The 17,711-nt window shown below is 38.2% G+C and overlaps 3 protein-coding genes and 1 non-coding gene across 5 annotated transcripts; all 4 read left to right on the top strand.

Annotated features, from left to right (window-relative positions):
* The first annotated feature begins 867 nt into the window (after positions 1 to 867).
* Positions 868 to 7,138, top strand: LOC135599168 (alanine aminotransferase 2-like). Its single transcript, XM_065093985.1, has 15 exons — positions 868 to 1,016; positions 2,089 to 2,139; positions 3,066 to 3,116; positions 3,264 to 3,329; positions 3,408 to 3,469; positions 3,944 to 4,022; positions 4,105 to 4,209; positions 4,297 to 4,407; positions 4,747 to 4,884; positions 5,403 to 5,477; positions 5,615 to 5,735; positions 5,809 to 5,963; positions 6,143 to 6,217; positions 6,419 to 6,622; positions 6,756 to 7,138. Exons 1-15 carry the CDS (start codon positions 963 to 965, stop codon positions 6,870 to 6,872), a joined length of 1,464 nt encoding a protein of 487 aa, XP_064950057.1. The 5' UTR covers positions 868 to 962; the 3' UTR covers positions 6,873 to 7,138.
* Positions 7,139 to 7,272: 134 nt separating this feature from the next.
* On the top strand, positions 7,273 to 12,859 carry LOC103976116 (uncharacterized). Of its 2 annotated transcripts, XM_009391307.3 has the most exons (6): positions 7,273 to 8,803; positions 9,041 to 9,245; positions 9,325 to 9,880; positions 10,317 to 10,815; positions 10,937 to 11,018; positions 12,433 to 12,859. In XM_009391307.3, exons 2-6 carry the CDS (start codon positions 9,078 to 9,080, stop codon positions 12,652 to 12,654), a joined length of 1,527 nt encoding a protein of 508 aa, XP_009389582.1. In that variant the 5' UTR covers positions 7,273 to 8,803; positions 9,041 to 9,077; the 3' UTR covers positions 12,655 to 12,859. The 2 variants fall into 2 exon arrangements, with proteins under 2 accessions (XP_009389582.1, XP_064950036.1); XM_065093964.1 differs by having other exon boundaries at positions 7,273 to 9,245.
* A 364-nt stretch (positions 12,860 to 13,223) lies between these two features.
* Positions 13,224 to 13,295, top strand: TRNAP-AGG (transfer RNA proline (anticodon AGG)). The gene has a single exon. It is a non-coding gene; the product is annotated as a tRNA-Pro (tRNA).
* A 1,749-nt stretch (positions 13,296 to 15,044) lies between these two features.
* On the top strand, positions 15,045 to 17,492 carry LOC135599158 (ethylene-responsive transcription factor 1-like). Its single transcript, XM_065093957.1, has 2 exons — positions 15,045 to 15,353; positions 16,458 to 17,492. The coding sequence occupies exons 1-2, from the start codon at positions 15,101 to 15,103 to the stop codon at positions 17,267 to 17,269; spliced, it is 1,065 nt and encodes a 354-aa protein (XP_064950029.1). The 5' UTR covers positions 15,045 to 15,100; the 3' UTR covers positions 17,270 to 17,492.
* Positions 17,493 to 17,711: the final 219 nt, after the last annotated feature.

The raw sequence follows: 17,711 nt of genomic DNA, 5'->3' as shown, positions 1-17,711 counted from the left end.
GGAAAATTGATATGTCATCCTTATTATTATTTTTTATCTTATTTCTCGTTACTACTCTCCCTGTTCAACTCCACCCAGGTCGTCTATAAAGATATTCTCACATCGTTCTCATCGATCAGTGTATCGTTCTCATCTACTATAACCATAATAGTCACTTGCGACTTCTACGATGTTGTTGTTCATTATTATCAAAAATATAATTGGAACATTAAAATTATCTTTTTGTTTATAAAATTAATGATGTTATGATAAATAAAATTAAATATTTTATTTTCATAATTATAAAATTTTTAATCTATGAATTGAAATGCTAAAAAGATATAATGACGGAACAGTATGGCACTGATTTCATTTGCATGTCAAAAAACAGAGAAATTTTCCTTCCAAACATGAATGAACATTGATTGCGGCTGTTTAGGCAAACGGAATTAGAAGCAAAGTCTAATCTGTTGTCTTTAGATGTGGGTTGGGTGGGTGATCTAATCCTCCGAAAGCGATCCCTGAATCCATTCCGTTCGATGTGCTTTCAACCTCATGAACTGTTGTCCTCGAATGTTTCTCTTGTTTCTTTCCATCTAAAATACCGGAAGCAAAGTCCAAGTTTAATTTCAGCTGTTCAGCATGTCACCTGACTAGAAAACAGAAGACAGCTCCGTGTGCGTTCTTCCCACTGCAGGACCGATACCTGCGGCCGTTCTGTGGGCCCATTTTGGGTTCCAATCTAGAGAAAGGAGACATCTTTCCCCCTATTTATTTATCTTTTTTTGGGGGCTTCCTGTGGGCGATCTCTGACGTGAACAGGCCATCTCGCGGACACCGTGCGCTGAGGAGGTAGTTTTCAACACTATCAAATTCATGACGCGTCGATTCGCCACGGAGCGACCTAAAACCCTGCTCTTGCGGTCGTTTTCCTCTTTCCCCGGTCGCTCTGTACGCCTCGTTTTTCCTCTGCCCCGTCCGCCATGGATCGCGCAGCCGCCGCTCCTCCTGTTTCTATCGACACTATCAATCCCAAGGTGCGATCTTTCGTCGATTTCACTGACAAAAGATGTGATCTCTGGATTTGGGTTTGATCTGTTCTTTTTCGTTTTTCTAATCGTTTTTTTTTATTTTTTTGTTCTTGTGTGGTAAAGTCTTAAGCTCAGTGTCCGTATCTCGATTAACTATGCAAAATGATCGCCTGTTCTATCAATCCAAAGGCGCGATATTTCGATGATCTAACTGATAAAGATGCCTTTTTGATGTGATCGCTGGGCACTGGTGATGATTCGGGATTGTGCTTGTTGTTTCCTTGTCCGTTCTTCTAGTCGTCTAGTTTTTCTGTAAAGTTCGCCTGCTTTGAGCTGCTTTATTATTTTCAATTGGGTATGCAAAGTAATGCTTTTGCTCTTTCGTTGTTCTCTCATTTGAAAATTTCCTTTTGGTTTTTGTCATGCATCGGGGAATAGGCTAATATTAGTGTCATTTTCTATTCTGTAATTAATATCACAAATTGATTATGTTATGTTTTTTTTTTCTATTACCAAATACAAGATTACTTAATCATAATTTCATGCCTTTCTAATTTATAGATTGGTTCTACGTTTAAAATTTTATATACATAAGCTACTAATTTTGAAGTCTATTTTTCACTCCCTCTTTCCTAATCGGTCTTCTTCATGGCATCGTTCTGCGGTATGCCTTTTGTCATTGCTTTTGTCGATTTGGTTGGATGAGCATTCCGCTTGTTCAATAGCATGAAGTACTTACTATGCATATAGTTTGAGGTGTTTCTTTGTTTTGATGTTCTGAACATGTGACTGTATCTGCATTTCATTTTTATTAATTCTGAAATCCTTATGCCTCTCGATCTGATTTATGTCATCTTCCTGCTATTGAATCTATATTTTAGATGAAGTACGACTAGGACTTCATGATTCTGATTTAGTGGATTCTCATTTGTGTTCTATTATTATGATTTAGTTAATTTCTATCTGTATTCCATCATATTGTTCTGTTTGTGGGTAAAAGATATTGATCTTGGCATTATGTTGTTCTTGAATGAAAGGTGGAATTTGACATTCAGACAATTTTCCGTTTGTCCTTCAGGTTTTGAAATGTCAATATGCTGTTCGTGGTGCAATTGTCAGCCATGCCCAGGTGCTTATCTCTCTTGAATATTCATTCTATGTTTTCTACTTCTTTGTTGGATCCATATTTTACCAAATGATCAAAAGTGAATATTCATTCTATGCCCAGGTGCTTACCAAATGATCATTTGTCATCCACACAATGAGTGCGGGCAAATGGTCTTGGATATCTTTGTTCTTTGTTCCTTTTTTCGTTCTTTTAGTGATTTGCCAATTAACTCAGGTCAACTACAATGATCTAAGGCAACTTCTGCCTCAAGTAAAATCTTGATATATTTTTTACTGACCGTGGTGTTTTAACTAATGATTTCTAGATGTCTAACAAACTTAACATCTAACTGTACTAATAAAAAATGGAATTTGTTTCATCATATTTTCACCTGCTTTATATATATACCTTATTTGTCTTTGGCGTCTCTCTTTTCTCTCTCTTTCTCTCTTCAGATATGGATCCTTAAGGTTGTACATTTCAACCATCTATTGATGATAAAAGATAATGGTGATTGCAATATTATAGATCCATACACGCTTCTTCTATCCTGGATGTTCATGGTCTTTCTTCATAAAATTTAGGTATTGTCTATGAATATTGCATAATATCAGCATGTTTAACATTAAGAGTCATTCTTGTCTTAGGATCTTTCCTTTGCTAGCCGTGTGGTGGCTGATCCAGGTCAAGGTTAAAAGGTGCATAGATTTCATGTTTCAAACCTGTGTCACATCTTTGAAACATGATTTTTTTCTTGACGAAACTTACATTGTCATTGGAACGTACTACCCAGTGGTGGTTACAGCCCACCAGCTAGAACGAAACTTTCAGTTCTCATTATGTCATGTGTTGAGGAAAAGACATAACACAGGAATTTATCTTGCTGAATGTTAATTTAACAAGATATTTGTTAAACATAATGTTCTTTATCTTTTTTTCTGGCACAGAGGTTACAACAAGAGTTGCAAACCAGTCAAGGATCTCTTCCTTTTGATGAGGTAACACTTCTCTCCTCCTTTTTTTCCCCTTGTTGCACCTGCTTTTGTTCATAGGATAGTTTTTCCCCTTGAAAATTTTAGAAAAAAAACCTTCATTTCAGCTTGTGTCATCTTTCAGTTAGCTGAAATTTCAAATTATCTTGTCAGATACTGTACTGCAATATTGGGAATCCTCAGTCTCTTGGTCAGCAGCCAATTACCTTTTTCCGAGAGGTTAGTAGTTAGAACATTGGATCTTGTTTACTTCAAGAAGCTTCAGTTTCTTCCCAGTTTTTACGTGCCCTATTTCAGGTTCTTGCACTATGTGATCATCCAGCCCTTTTGGGCAAAAGTAATATTGATGCCTTGTTCAGGTATTTATGGACCATAACATTGTACATTTGGGTTGAAAATGATCAGAATTTTGCTGTTATTATATTTATATATTATCTTCCCAAGGTTACTTGAGTTTAGTTTTCCTGGTTATTGTCTACTAAAGTTGCTATTCGATTTGATGAATGAAAACAGTTGCTAGACCTGAAGAAACCTATATGGTATCCTGTTAACCCGTGGATTCTTTTATTTCTTTTAGTCTCTTGTAAATCTTTGAGATGGAATAAAGTTACAGCTTGAATAGCCATTTTCTAACAAATGATTTCTTGGTGCATTGAGCCGATGATTTCATACAATATTAGGAAAGTCAAAGGTTTCTCTTAGCGACTTACCTTTTTGCCAAGTTATGTGAACATCTTTCAGCTACTAATTTAACATATTTAATATATATTCCAATTTTCAAGTATGAATATATCATATAGTGCCTAAACTTAACATCTTATGCCTTATCACAGTAAAGATGCCATTGGAAGAGCACAGAAGATACTGGACTTGATTCCTGGAAGAGCAACAGGAGCATATAGTCATAGTCAGGTAAGAACATGCCTTTATCTCTTACCATTGATTTTTGGAACATGACAAGTCCGAAATGGCTATTGTACTTGTAATGTCACAGGGTATTAAAGGCCTACGAGATGCAATTGCGGCTGGCATTGCGATTCGTGATGGTTTTCCTGCCAATGCAGATGATATTTTTCTAACTGATGGAGCAAGCCCCGGAGTACATACTTTACCCTTTCTTCTACTTTCTTTGTAATAATGATGAAGGGAAATAACATGCTGCTGGAATTTCTTTTTCTTCTCGTAGGTACACATGATGATGCAGTTGTTGATAAGGTCTGAGAATGATGGCATCCTTTGCCCCATTCCTCAGTATCCATTGTACTCCGCATCCATTGCTCTTCATGGTGGCTCTCTTGTATGTGTTCATCTGTTTTTTTTTTTTTCTTCCCTATAGTGTGCTAGGATTAAGATGCAGTGTATTGCCATCATATTCCTCATTTAAAAAAAAAAAGTTTCACGGGGTGTACATGTGTGGAAATAGTTACTAGTGTATGCACTGTAAAATCTCTGCTGCTACTTTTAGAAAGTTATATAAATGTAAATTTGTATTTGGTACATTAAGAAACTGAATAAGCTACACCTTTAGCTGTTTAAGAGTTCAGATTTTGTTTAGTTTCACAAACGTCTATCTTCTCATCTATTCTATTTTAAATACATTCAGAGTTTCCTCTGAAAGTTGGACTGTTTTGTTCAGGTCCCATATTACCTTGACGAGGCAACAGGATGGGGGTTGGAGATTTCAGATGTTAAGAAACAATTAGAAGATGCTCAATCCAAAGGCATAACTGTTAGGGCATTAGTGGTTATAAATCCAGGCAATCCCACTGGACAGGTATGATGTGATCTTTTACTTAGATTGTTTTGAACCGTAGGTGGATTATGGGGACTACTTAGCAAAAAATATATTTTTTTTTTAATTTTGCTAAGCAACTTGTATTGTTGAACAAATAAAGGTGGCTTTCAATCTAGTTGCTTAATGATAATTACATCCATTTTGCATTTCTTGAAAATGATTGGCTTATGTCACATATTGTACTAAACATCAACAATCCAAAATGATTTGAATTTTTCAGATTAATGCCTCCAACATGATGTTTGAAGTATCATTTCTATTGTTTAAAGTATCATTTCTGGTACATTTGGGAGCATGCATTTTCCTTTGTTTAAGAACAATGAATTATCTGAATTTTCTCCTGATCTTTTTGCAGAGGGAACAAGTTGTTCACTTTTTTTTTTAATAAATAGCAGGCCACTAACAAACACAGTTCTTTGTTTCCAAAGCATCATTATGACGAGGTCTCCTTTTAATCTGCATTCCGTATAGTTGATTGTTTGCTTTTCTTCCAAAAGGTTCTTGCTGAGGAAAACCAGAAGAAAATAGTTGAATTTTGCAAGAATGAAGGGTTGGTTCTTCTAGCAGATGAGGTAAGGCAATCATAAAACCTAGTGAAATGATCTTTAGAGTTTGAGAGATTTCTAAAGACAAGATGGTTTACATGTTATATTCCAAGATCCATTTTCAAGGATTTTAGTTACTAATGCAATGTGGCAAACTTTTGCAGGTATATCAAGAAAATGTCTATGTCGACAATAAGAAGTTCAACTCTTTCAAGAAGATTGCAAGGTCAATGGGATATGGCGAGGAAGACCTTTATTTAGTATCATTTCAATCAATTTCCAAGGGTATGTCAATAACCATTTCTTATGAATTGCTGTGATCTGGATGTTCAATAACATGTACTGTCATTCCCATAAGGTTACCATGGAGAGTGTGGAAAAAGGGGAGGTTACATGGAGGTAACTGGTTTCAGTGCTGAAGTTAGAGAACAGTTCTACAAAGTGGCATCTGTCAATCTCTGCTCCAATATCTCTGGCCAAATTATTGCTAGTCTTGTCATGAATCCACCAAAGGTGAGCGTTATTGTGTTCTCACTGATCTATTTACTACTTGAAAGCTCTTTAATTTAAGAACCTTGCTGTTAGATAGTGACTGATAGGAGTTCATGAAAAATACAGTGGAAAGTCATTTCTTGGTTGTTACAGTGAGATATAGAATGTCAATGAAAGAAATAACTTTGATAAGTTTGCAGGTTGGAGATGAATCTTATAAATCATTTATCGCTGAGAAAAATGGGATTCTTTCATCGTTAGCTAGGCGAGCAAAGGTCAGTACCATGTTATTCTTCCTTGTTATTGAAAAACCTATTTACTTGACTTGCAAGAGACAATTCCAGGGTTTCTTGCACTCAAACATATATGCTTGCTGTAACAAACCTGTTTTGATTCCTCACATGAAGTGTTAATTGCCCACAAGTGGCTTCCCTATTTCAAGTTTATGAAAGAGTATATTGTAATCCTTATTGCAGGCTTTAGAAGATGCATTTAACAGCTTAGAAGGTGTAACATGCAACAAGGCTGAGGGAGCAATGTATCTCTTCCCACGCCTTCACTTGCCTCAAAAGGCGATTGATGCTGCCAAGGCAGTTATTGCAGCACCAGACACGCTCTATGCTCGCCGCCTTCTTGATGCCACTGGTATTGTTGTTGTTCCCGGATCTGGCTTTGGGCAGGTGAGGCTGGGTTATATTTCGATACATGGGCATCCTTTTTTTTTCCTTTTTCTCTTTTGAACCAGTAGTATGAATGCCAGCTTCATGGTTATATTGCTAAGCTTTTGCTCTTTTCCTGTTTATCTTGTGGAAGGTCCCTGGAACATGGCATGTGAGATGTACAATCCTTCCACAGGAGGATAAGATTCCAGCCATTATATCCCGGCTCAAGGCGTTTCATGAAGCATTCATGGATGAGTTCCGCGACTAAGCCCAAAGACAAGTTAATGTGCTTTTATGACCAGGAATACAACTACTATCATCAGATCACCAAATATAATAAGCATCCCAACCATCCATGCAGTCCTTTTTGTGGATGGATCAATCACATACTTTTGCTTCAATTGTGATGACACAAAGCATAATAACAGCCATATCTTATGTGTTGGTTTGAACTAAAATGATATGGAATATTTGTAGGACTATTTGATTTTTGGGCTGTTGATATGAAAACATTTTTTTTCCTCCTTCTGTGAATTGCAGTCAATAATTTCATATCCACAGTTTAGCGGAAAGGAACATGTTTTAAGGATACTCTGAGTTGCAGCAGGTAATTGCAAGGACACTCCAAAGTTATCATGTTAATAGTATATGCTGCAAGCCAATGGTAAGTTTCAAATCTCAGCTTAATTATTCTGTTCAACTTGAAGCAACTATAGGGAACTTTGATGTCATGAGTCTGCTCTTATTTGATGCTCCTCACAGCATAGGCCATGGGAATAGTTGGCTGCTAATTGATTTGTGGATGCAGATGGATTACCTGTTCTTATCTGCTCCTTTCATGAAATGTTTACAATTTTCACTTGCAAATAATTGTTGGACAGGCATGTTTTCTACTCTATCATGAAAGGCCACAACTCACAGGGTAAGCCTTTCCACTGTTGACAATGACAATAATCTTCAACAAGAAAGTGGAGAAGGTTGGTAGCCATCACTTGCATGCAAATCTAATCAGATGGTTAATAGAGAAGAAAAGGGAATTATACAAGGAATTACTGCTACTTGTCTATTACTTCATCTGAAAGCTAGTGCAGATGATAGCAGCAGAGCTGCTGTCAGAAACAACAGATTCATCTACAGATTCACAGGAGGCCTTCTAAAGTGTTCTGAGTAACCTATGATTCAGAGATTCTTAGATGTCCCTGCTATTGGACCACATTGCCACACCCATATGAGGTAGAGTTGTTTACACTGTGTGTCTCCTTCAGCTGGATTCAAGGACTCTGGAAGAGATTCTTCATCACACTTGTAGTTTATTGCGAGAGATACAGATGATCTCTTTAACTTGTACCTATCAAAATCTTCAGGTACAAGCAAAGGTGTAGGTTTAGTCCTCTTTACTTTCTGAAGAATAAGGAAGTCTTAATCTTTGCTGGCTATACGACACTGGTTGTTCATGATGGATGGACCAAAGTGAACTGAGAGCTCTGTCCCCTGTCTCTAGTTTTCATTTCCTGCAGAACTTGGATCCCAGAGGGCTCACTGTGGTTGCCGATATGTCTCTTTTGATCATCACCAAGATGATTCTCATGGTCGTGAAAACCCTTTTTGGATCTGTAACAATCTCTTCTGTTGATGCTGTTATGTGTTGTTTTAATGCTAGAGATGACCGCAGGAAGCTTCGACTGAAAGCACATGAATGCAAAGAAGAGTTGGGTCGTCGGTTGTCATCTTCTTCTAGTAGTAGCAGCCTTCAAGGAAGGAATTCATCATTCGTCCAGCCCACTCATGAAGACCTTTGGGCTTTTCATTGAATCCATGGACATGAACGAAGAGGTAGAAGGATGCTTCGCTTGATCGACCCACACACACCCCACTTTGTCATCTTCCCACATTTCCCAAGAAAAATTCAAACAGAAGCCAGCCGAATTGAGGGCCAAGAACCAATTTTTATTAGAGATAGAGCTTTAGATTCAATACTAAATTGCTATTCTCTGCATGAGTGCAGAGGCCAATTGACTAGCTCTACTAAATCGTGCTTAATGATCATAGCAATGCTGTGAGTGGCCTTGAAGCAAGCAAGCAAGAGGACACAGCGGACACAATATGAAAAGAAGCATAGCTCTTTAGCCTGTAGCCATGTCGCAGGACCGAGGAAGAAGCTTCCCAAGGGTTCAAACTACTCGCTCTTCTCGTGACACCGTAATGCACAGTTGCCTTCTTCTTCTTCTTCTCCCATTTCTTCCCTTCTTCGAATGCTGCAGATGAAATGGGGAAGGCCAACCTTCTTCGGTTTCTCAGTTGAGGGTGCTTTCCAATGCCTTCCAAAAGAAGAACACGACTGTCGTTACAGTCAAAGAAAAGCAACCCACCGAGGCCCCCCAATTCACCAGCAGATATTTTGTTTCTATCTGCCAAAGTCTGACAGCTTCTTCTCAGGGTAAAGAGGAGACTGAAAAGAGGAGGGAGGTAGTAAATGAGCAAAGCTTTCATCCGTAAACATATGATGCAGCTCAGGGAAGCAAGCGAGGAATCTAGAGGTTCCTCAAGCTCCATGTCGGTTATCACTACTGGCTTCTCCCCCATGGACAGCATGACCCCTTCATACCTGCAAGCCTCTACTCTTTTGCCAGCCATTGGAAGGGTGAAGGCCTCTCTCCCTCATTCTAGTGATCTCTTAGTCTTATAATGCATTTGGCTAATTCCTTCTTCATTTTGTTCAGCATTCATTAGACTCCAGCTCCTACTTCAGCAACAAGGGCAACCCATTTGTTGACTCATTCCCTGATCCACTCTGCAAGCTCAACCTCAAGGAGACATCAGACTTCGTCAAGGCATTTCCAATGAACACAAAGTGCAGCAGCGATAACAGGGGGCTGCTCGAAGCCTCAAGTCAGAGGAGGAGAGAAGGATTAAGCTTAATGGGACAGAAAAGGCTGGAGACTCCTTCAACCCCTGGGAAGCCTGTTTTCAGCTTCAGCCCTGGGCACCTTTACAGGAAGAACATTCCTTCCAAGTGGGATGATGCGGAGAAATGGTTGATCAGTAGCTCTTGCAATGAATCCCCTGCTCATGTGACAAAACCAACAGACTCATCATCAAAAAGTTCCAGGCAACATGGCATTCTTCCACAGAAAGGTGACTCCTTTGCTGAGAAGCAGATGAGTTTTGCTGAGAGAAAGGATCTAAGCTCCCCTATCCCAGGTTTTGATGGTCCAGTTATGTCCATGGACCCAATTGTACCTTTCAGTGGAGCCTCTTCAGAAGTACTCCTTAAAGGTTGATATCAGCAAACTCTGACTTCCCAATCATAGATATAGTTTTCTCACTCTCATTTTGATATCTATTTATGTCTGAGTGCTTGAAATTAGAGATTTATTTTGGTATATGCAAGGGCTGGCTCACTTATTTAAACCTGCATGATTTCTTTCAACATTTAGAGCTGTCTTTGAATTTTTTTTCTCAGCTTTCTTGGTTGTTTGTTGATCATCCACACATTGTTACACTTCTTATGTTCATCAGTACTGTCCAATGGTCGAATACTTACCTTGTTATATGAAATATTAAGTACTTCTCTTTTACACTGTCCTCAGATTCAAACAAGTGTTCCACCTTCTGAAAGTGTTCAAGTTTTTAGTAATTATGGCTCTGTTTATGTGTTTTTGGTTCTTCACTGCACAGAAACATAAAAGTCATGTATAAAACTTTGGTGCAGATAAGTTCACAAACAATGCAGATCAAGTCTACCCAAATTTTAGGTACTCAGAACCATCTGAAGAAGATTTTGTTTCCAGAAACTCATGCTTTGGACCACCCATGGAAGATACAACGACAGCTGCTGGAATATGCGAGGTTCAGCGCAGAGACATTGGCACTGAGATGACTCCTTTAGGGAGCTCAACAGCAACAAGATGCAATACTCCAATTAAGAGCTCTTCACCAGCAAGGCACAACACTCCAGCTGACAGATCTGGAGCTTTGGTTCCTTGTAACACATGCATCGATATTTCTGAGCTTAATGACTGCCACTTTGCCAAGCTAAAGCTTAGTGCACAATACGACCCAATCGTATCAAATTGGAGCACAAGGGAAGAGGAAGAAGAGGAGGTATCAAGGAGTTTGAGGCACTTAGAAATAAGCAGCGGAAGGACGAGCATTGGAGTATCTTGGGCTTCTGCCTGGGAAGAAGAAGAGAGGACTAAAAGCTGTCTCAGGTTGATCACTTTTAAGAAAATTCATCGACATCGTGTCTCACAAATGAACATTTTGGTTTTTGTACTACATATGTTGAAATTTCTCTTTTATCTGCTAAACTTGCTTTTCTTACCACATCAGATATCAGAGAGAAGAAGCAAAAATTCAAGCTTGGTTAAACCTTCAGAATGCTAAAGCAGAAGCTCAGTCCAGAAAGTTGGAGGTAACGTACACAAATCTCATACTTTTGTAATTTTCATAGCTTTAAAATTAGATGCTTTCCGATTATGTAGGTATGTATGGTTAAGAATCAAGAATCAGGTTTTGAAATATATCATGGTAATCTCAAGATTCTATGAATAGAAGACTGTCTCATATGATAATGCCTTAAAACATGAAAGAGGAGCCATCCCTACAATCAAAGGTTTTGACACTTGCAAAAACGTCTGGGTCTATCTAATAATCTTGATGTGTAATGTTAAACTGTTACTTGGTTTTCTACTATCTCTCACTAGTCAGATGCCCATCCTGCATTTGATCCTACCTTATGCATTTATGAATAGTCCACACTGAACTGCAAAACAAAAAAGAGAAAAATTGTTCCTAAAATAAAACTTTGTGACACACTCACATAATAATCTAACTAAATATTTCTGTCGGATCTTTGCATACCATATAGAAATTGTCCAAACTCAAAAAATAAGCATCTTCTGCATTGGATGTATTTTTGTCCCCAATTTTAGGGGATTTCTGTTACATAAAAACTTTGAGGAACTGTGTTGCTTCCTATTGTTAACTTTAGTCAGCTGTTTTTTACTGTTCAATTTGGTACTTTGTTTTTTCACTTTAAGACAAAAGCTCACAATATCTTAATGTTTCCCATTTCCTGCATTAAGAAGAAGAAAATAGTTTATTATCTCTTCCAGGAAATTGAACAGTGCAAGTACAATACTGTCTGGTCTACCTCCATTCAACACTGTATTATTTTATCACCCCCTCAGTGTCTTTTAGCTGCACATCATGTAGTAGCTGTGAATAGTTTGAAGAGCCACAAAGCATGTCAGCTGCAACATTTCCTCGAGCCCCTACATCTGTTACCATCTTTTCTCCACTTCTTTCTTATTGTCTCCTGTTCCCTCCAGCCTGCATGTGCTTACTGAACTCCTCTCTGTTTCCAATGAGACTGCTGTCATCTTCCTCTCAAAAAAATGATCGAGTTTGAATGGCTACTCTTTGTTATCCTTCTTTAAGAAGCCATTCCTCAATAAAAGATTTGAGTGGTCACTCCGGGAAGTCAATCAAATATTTGTTCTTTAGCATGCATGTGAAGGCATTTCAATGTGAGCATCTTTTCTGCTCCTCTTGGTTAACTCCAGACCTTTGGTCGTTTGGTCTTCAAGATTCAGTGGCTTGAGCTATTGATGTGATATGTGCATGTTCTTCACTTCTCTTTTCACCATGATTCCTTTTCTTTGAGCAAAATGATGTAATCATTCTCGAAACTCACAAACTTTCTTTGTTAATTGATTTATGATATTTCAAAATAGAAGGTTTATGTCCCAAAACCATAATCTGGTTTCACTGCAGTACACTTTCCATACAATAAAAATAACAGGCAGGATGTGGTGCGTTTGTAGGTGAAGATACAGAAGATGAGATCCAACTTGGAAGAGAAGCTGATGAAAAGGATGGCAATCGTTCACAGGAGGGCTGAGGAATGGAAGGCAACAGCACAGCAACAGCACTCCCAACAGCTAAAGAGAGCATCTGAGCATTCACAGAAGATGAAGAGTCAGCACAGCTCTCGATTCCCTGTCAACTCAACTTGTGGTTGCTTCCCTTGCAACAACCAGCTCTAGTACAGACCAAACAGTGACCATGTCTTCTCTCTATAGACCAGAAAAGTAATGCAGCCAAAGGATCCAAAAATGATTGGGCGCATTGTGAACCTGTGATATCTCTCTTGTATTCTTCACAAAGGATAATTATTCTGGTGTTTCCTATTTGGCTTTGTTGATGAAAAAGATTGGTGGATTTTGGTATGTTAATAGAGTTCGTAGTAAAGGTAAAGTTACAATGGAAAAAAAGACTCCCTCAGTAGGATCTACACCTTAAGATGGCTCTGACCTCTCTCTCTCTCTCTCTAGAGATCTGGAAAGGCCTACATATTTATTTATTCTTTGTCTCTTGGAGCTACCAAGATATCATTAGGAATCCTAAACTTTTGTGCTACTTTGACCAGATTTTGGAAATGCAAAGTTCTATAAATTGTTCCATCACATCCCACAAAGAAGAAACTTTTAGAGAATGGCAACATATCACTGTGAATCTTCTTTCATGACTGAAATGAGAAGATTATTGTGGTTATGTATCCTTAATATTATTATAGTATTAAATAATGTATTACTTTAGGAGCATTACAACAAGAGGGCATTTGGTCTAGTGGTATGATTCTCGCTTAGGGTGCGAGAGGTCCCGAGTTCAATTCTCGGAATGCCCCAATTATTATTGCCTTTACTTTTTGAATTTATTCCATTGATGTTATTTTGATTTAATTGCATGAAGGTTTTGGCCTATGATTAATTTAGTCTTCATAAATATTTGTTTTATATAAAATATATTACTTCCCTCTTTTTTTATATTTATTTTAGTCTGTGATTATTTTTTTCTTAATCTTTTTACACCAGAAAACTTAGAAACCATCTAAAACTTCAAGTTCATTTCATTAGTTTCTATAGTCTATTTGAAGCTTTGGCTAATACCATAGAATATATTAGATTATGTGATCCTATTTAATTAAGATATATTATAGATATGATTGGATTCTGATAATGATTATTAACCAATAGAAATGAAGTTCAGTTAAAATAAAATTTCTTAGGAGATACTTTTGATAGAAGAAACTCTCCTAATAATTTATCTAATTTATTTGATTTTATATAAAAAATAATTTCGTAATTTCTTAAGAGCGATAGAGGTCATCATGACGTGTGATGCTTCCAAGATACTCTCATCTTCCTCTTCCTTCTCCAAAGCACAACTTTAGCTAAATTATCTGCTCTGAAAACAAAATACAATAATTGGTTCCTTGAGATGACTGTTTAAGACAGCAACTTTGCTTGGGGAAAGGGTAATTCTGCACACGAGTTGTGAGGTCTGCAACAATCCTCCAAGATTAGTACATACAGATGAGATGAGAGACCAGAAAATATCTGACCACCAACGATGAGCTACATCAGCATTCGGTTGATTCCAGCTTCGTCCTCTCCTCAATAATGGCGATGATCCTTTATCGCATCATCGTGCTCTACAGGAACAGGAAGCAGTAGTGGAACTTCACCTAAGCCCAACTCGTCCAACGTCAACAGAGCTGTCTCACGGCCGTCTCCCACTGCCGACCTCCTTGCCTTTCGCTTTCCTCCTGGACCTTTTGCGTTGGAGTTATCGCGGATTCGGTGCATGCATCTGCTCTCCAACAGCATCTCCAACGTTCGCCCCGAAGTCGTAGCGCGCATTTGTCGCTTGTGGTTGCTCGCATCAATCCACACGCTGCACTACGCGTCCCGCCCCGGGCCGCCATTGACGACCAACACAGTCTTCGTCTCCGCGGCGACGGCGTTCGAGGTCGCTTCGCAATAGCAAGCCAAAATTACATATCCATCCCTCCTAAATAATTAATTTTTAATATTTATTTCCTTGAATTTAAGTAAATTAGCTATTTTTGTTACTATTAGTTGAAATTTTAAATAATATTAATATACTTTCAATTATAATATTTATGATTTTTTATAAAAAAATATTAATGGGAGGGAGAGAGATGTAAAAAACCACTGTTAGTAATATAATATATATATAATAAAGACTTAGTTGTTGTTTACGACTAACCTTAGACCATATGTTTTGATTTCCTTAGTCAAAACTTAGATCATGTGAATATGTTTTGATCTCTTACTTTCTTCCTCCTCATGTTTTAAATGAGCATTGAGCATCGACATATGATTAAGATCATTTAACCTAATAAGTTCGCAGCCCAATCTGATTTGACCCTAATTGGGGCAGATACAGGGCCCCACCCATGAGACGAATCATCAAAGGACCATTTCTCTACTCCATGCTTATCCGAATTCCCTTTTGTTTTATTTATTGTTTTATTTTTATATTCTTACATAATTGTTATTTACAATATTTCCCACCATCCCAATTGCCGTTTGATATAAAACCGCCACCGCAACTGTCCAAGAAAAGGCATTCTTTCGCTTTGCTTCGTTCTTGTGCGAGAGGAGAGAAAAGAGGAGAAACCGAGAGATGTGTGGAGGAGCGATCATCTCCGAGTTCATACCGGCGGCAGCGTCGCGGCGGGTGACGGCGGAGAATCCGTGGCCGGGCGGGAGGAAGAGGTGGGGGAAACAGCGGAGGGTGGAGGCCGAGGACGACTTCGAGGCCGATTTCCAGGAGTTTGATGATGAGTCGTCGGAGGACGAGTTCGATGACGAGGAGGAGATCGATGAGGTCGGTGTAAAATGCTTCGGTTTTGGGTCGAAACCCTGCTTCTCTCGAGGTAATTAGAAGAAACTTGTGAGAATTATTGCCATCTTTGCCATAAAGATTATTTGTTTTTCGCCTTTTGGTTGTGGAAAATCATCTTAAAAAAAAAAAAATCGGTTCTCCTTCACGTATGGATTACTGATTACTGAGAATATGCTCATTAATTTGAGGTTTTTCTTTCTTTTGAGCAGATAACAAGAATGAAAATTGGGGTTTATACTTTGGATTTTTCTGACAGTATAATATTAATTGAGGTTTTTCTGTCTTTTGAGCAGATAACAAGAATAAAAATTGGGGTTTATACTTTGGATTTTTCTTTGACAGTATAATATTAATTGAGGTTTTTCTTTCTTTTGAGCAGATAACAAGAATGAAAATTGGGGTTTATACTTTGGATTTTTCTTTGACAGTATAATATTACTAGTTCTAGTAAGATCTGTTCCTTGAACTTTGTTTGAAATATTTTAATGTCACTAATTTATTGGCATATATGTAAAAAAAACACAATGATATGTAAAACTAGGTTCTTGCTTTCAGATTTCAGATCGATGGTAAAAGGACTTGTACTCTCTCACTGAATGTTACTCTTCAAAAAGTTGTGTGTTTCTTAGATTCTTGTAGTGCTATTGTTTTCTTTCATGAAGAAAGAGGCGGTTATTTTCTTCAGGCAACTGCAAATTTTGATTTATAGTGTTTGCGACTGTGCATACGAGATAGAACTCAGATCCACTTCAAGTAATCTTGAATTTGAGAACCAAAATTGCCTAGAATATCACCACAAGATGCTTGGATCAACAGGAACTACCTTTATGTTTACAAAGAGGCAACTCATAATGTGTTAGGTTTTCACATCTAACAAGGTAAGAAAAGGAAAATTCTAATGATTGTTAAGGGCCGATGTTTTTGCACAATCATGGTCACTTTTCTTCATTAATCTGATTGTCTGTTGAGTGAATAATTTTTCTGTGTGGAGAACAATGAGAGATTGCTTCCAAGTGATATGGATTACCTTATTTTTTGTGTAGATGTTATCGAATATTAAAAACAGGATGATCTTGTTGGTTAATTTTAGTAATACATAACATAAGCCTCATCTCTTATTCTCTTTGCACTGCAGAGCGCTCAACCACTCTAAAATCAGCAGATTTTAGTGGATCTGCAGCTCAGTCAGCCAAAAGGAAGAGAAAGAATGAATTCCGTGGAATCCGCCAACGTCCATGGGGCAAATGGGCAGCTGAAATTAGAGATCCCCACAAAGGAGTTCGTGTTTGGCTTGGGACATTCAACTCTGCTGAAGAGGCTGCAAGAGCCTATGACGCCGAAGCTCGGAGGATTCGTGGAAAAAAAGCCAAGGTCAACTTCCCCAGAGCAGCAAGCTCAGGTTCCAAAAAGATCATCCCAAAACCTACTGCTCTAAGAACACATGTGCCAAATCCGTCAGAAAAGTGTGAATTTAAGCAGTCCAACCATCAGAATGATCAGTATTGTGATCTCTATTCAACTATGAGCCACTTGGAAGAGGAGTTGGCTAAGCCTGTCTATTTGAATACCTTGCCAACAAAAGAACCATCTGCACCTGGTGAAGGTATGGAGTTTCATTCCGATGAGGGAAGTAACTCTTGTGGTGATCCAGACTTTGGATTGTTATCAGTTCAAGTTCCCACTGCTGACAATGGATTGTTGTCTCTGAAGAACTTGAAAGACAATTGTGGAGTGCAAGTCTCAGAAGAAGAGACCACTCCGGTCGATCTATCTGAAGACTTATCTGCTTTCGACCCATACGCGAACTTCATGCAGTTTCCGTACCTTGAGGGAAGCTCTGATTTGTCAATCGACTCCCTATTTGGTGGTGAATTAGCTCAGGGTGATCTGGCTGATGTGAACTTATGGAGCTTTGATGAGCTGCCCATGGAGGGCAGTCTTTACTGAGGGACTTGGACCTTAGCCACAGGTGCTCTGTAAATAGGGAGAAAAACAAGCATCCCAAAGATGGCACTCTTTCTCCTGCTGTTCTGCTTATATGTATATCTCCTTGTTTGGAGAACAATTGGTTATTTTCCTTACATGTCATTTACTTTCTCTTGGAAACCAATAACGATGAAGGATCTGGAGGACCAGAATTGTTTGCGTGAATCAGTATGTTGTTTGCTTTTGGACTTGAGTTTATCATTATTCTGACTAGGGCTGTGAATGTCTTGGGAGATGCTTTTGAACCTGCTTTATTTATTATTTTCATTGTTCCTGTCTAGTTCAAAATATATGGCCATTAATGGTTGTTGCATAGATTGCAAATATATTATGCATGGTTAACAATTATGATTAACCGAATCCAATTACCTGTGAAGACAATGAACATGTTCTTATGAATGTA

This window comes from Musa acuminata, chromosome BXJ1-2 (assembly GCF_036884655.1).
Source record: "Musa acuminata AAA Group cultivar baxijiao chromosome BXJ1-2, Cavendish_Baxijiao_AAA, whole genome shotgun sequence".
In the NCBI taxonomy this organism is placed as follows: domain Eukaryota; kingdom Viridiplantae; phylum Streptophyta; class Magnoliopsida; order Zingiberales; family Musaceae; genus Musa; species Musa acuminata.
Note: the sequence above shows the minus strand (reverse complement) of the source record. Positions and strands in the feature narration are given on the sequence as shown.

Excerpts from the sequence above, each read along its gene's own strand:
- LOC135599168 (XM_065093985.1), top strand. The coding sequence starts at position 963 with ATGGATCGCGCAGCCGCCGCTCCTCCTGTTTCTATCGACACTATCAAT. Across the intron at positions 4,023-4,104 it reads GAGCATATAGTCATAGTCAG|GGTATTAAAGGCCTACGAGA; the intron begins GTAAGAACATGC and ends GTAATGTCACAG. Across the intron at positions 4,885-5,402 it reads CAGGCAATCCCACTGGACAG|GTTCTTGCTGAGGAAAACCA; the intron begins GTATGATGTGAT and ends TTCTTCCAAAAG.
- LOC103976116 (XM_009391307.3), top strand. The coding sequence starts at position 9,078 with ATGAGCAAAGCTTTCATCCGTAAACATATGATGCAGCTCAGGGAAGCA. Across the intron at positions 9,881-10,316 it reads TTCAGAAGTACTCCTTAAAG|ATAAGTTCACAAACAATGCA; the intron begins GTTGATATCAGC and ends ACTTTGGTGCAG. Across the intron at positions 11,019-12,432 it reads CTCAGTCCAGAAAGTTGGAG|GTGAAGATACAGAAGATGAG; the intron begins GTAACGTACACA and ends GTGCGTTTGTAG.
- LOC135599158 (XM_065093957.1), top strand. The coding sequence starts at position 15,101 with ATGTGTGGAGGAGCGATCATCTCCGAGTTCATACCGGCGGCAGCGTCG. Across the intron at positions 15,354-16,457 it reads GAAACCCTGCTTCTCTCGAG|AGCGCTCAACCACTCTAAAA; the intron begins GTAATTAGAAGA and ends TTTGCACTGCAG.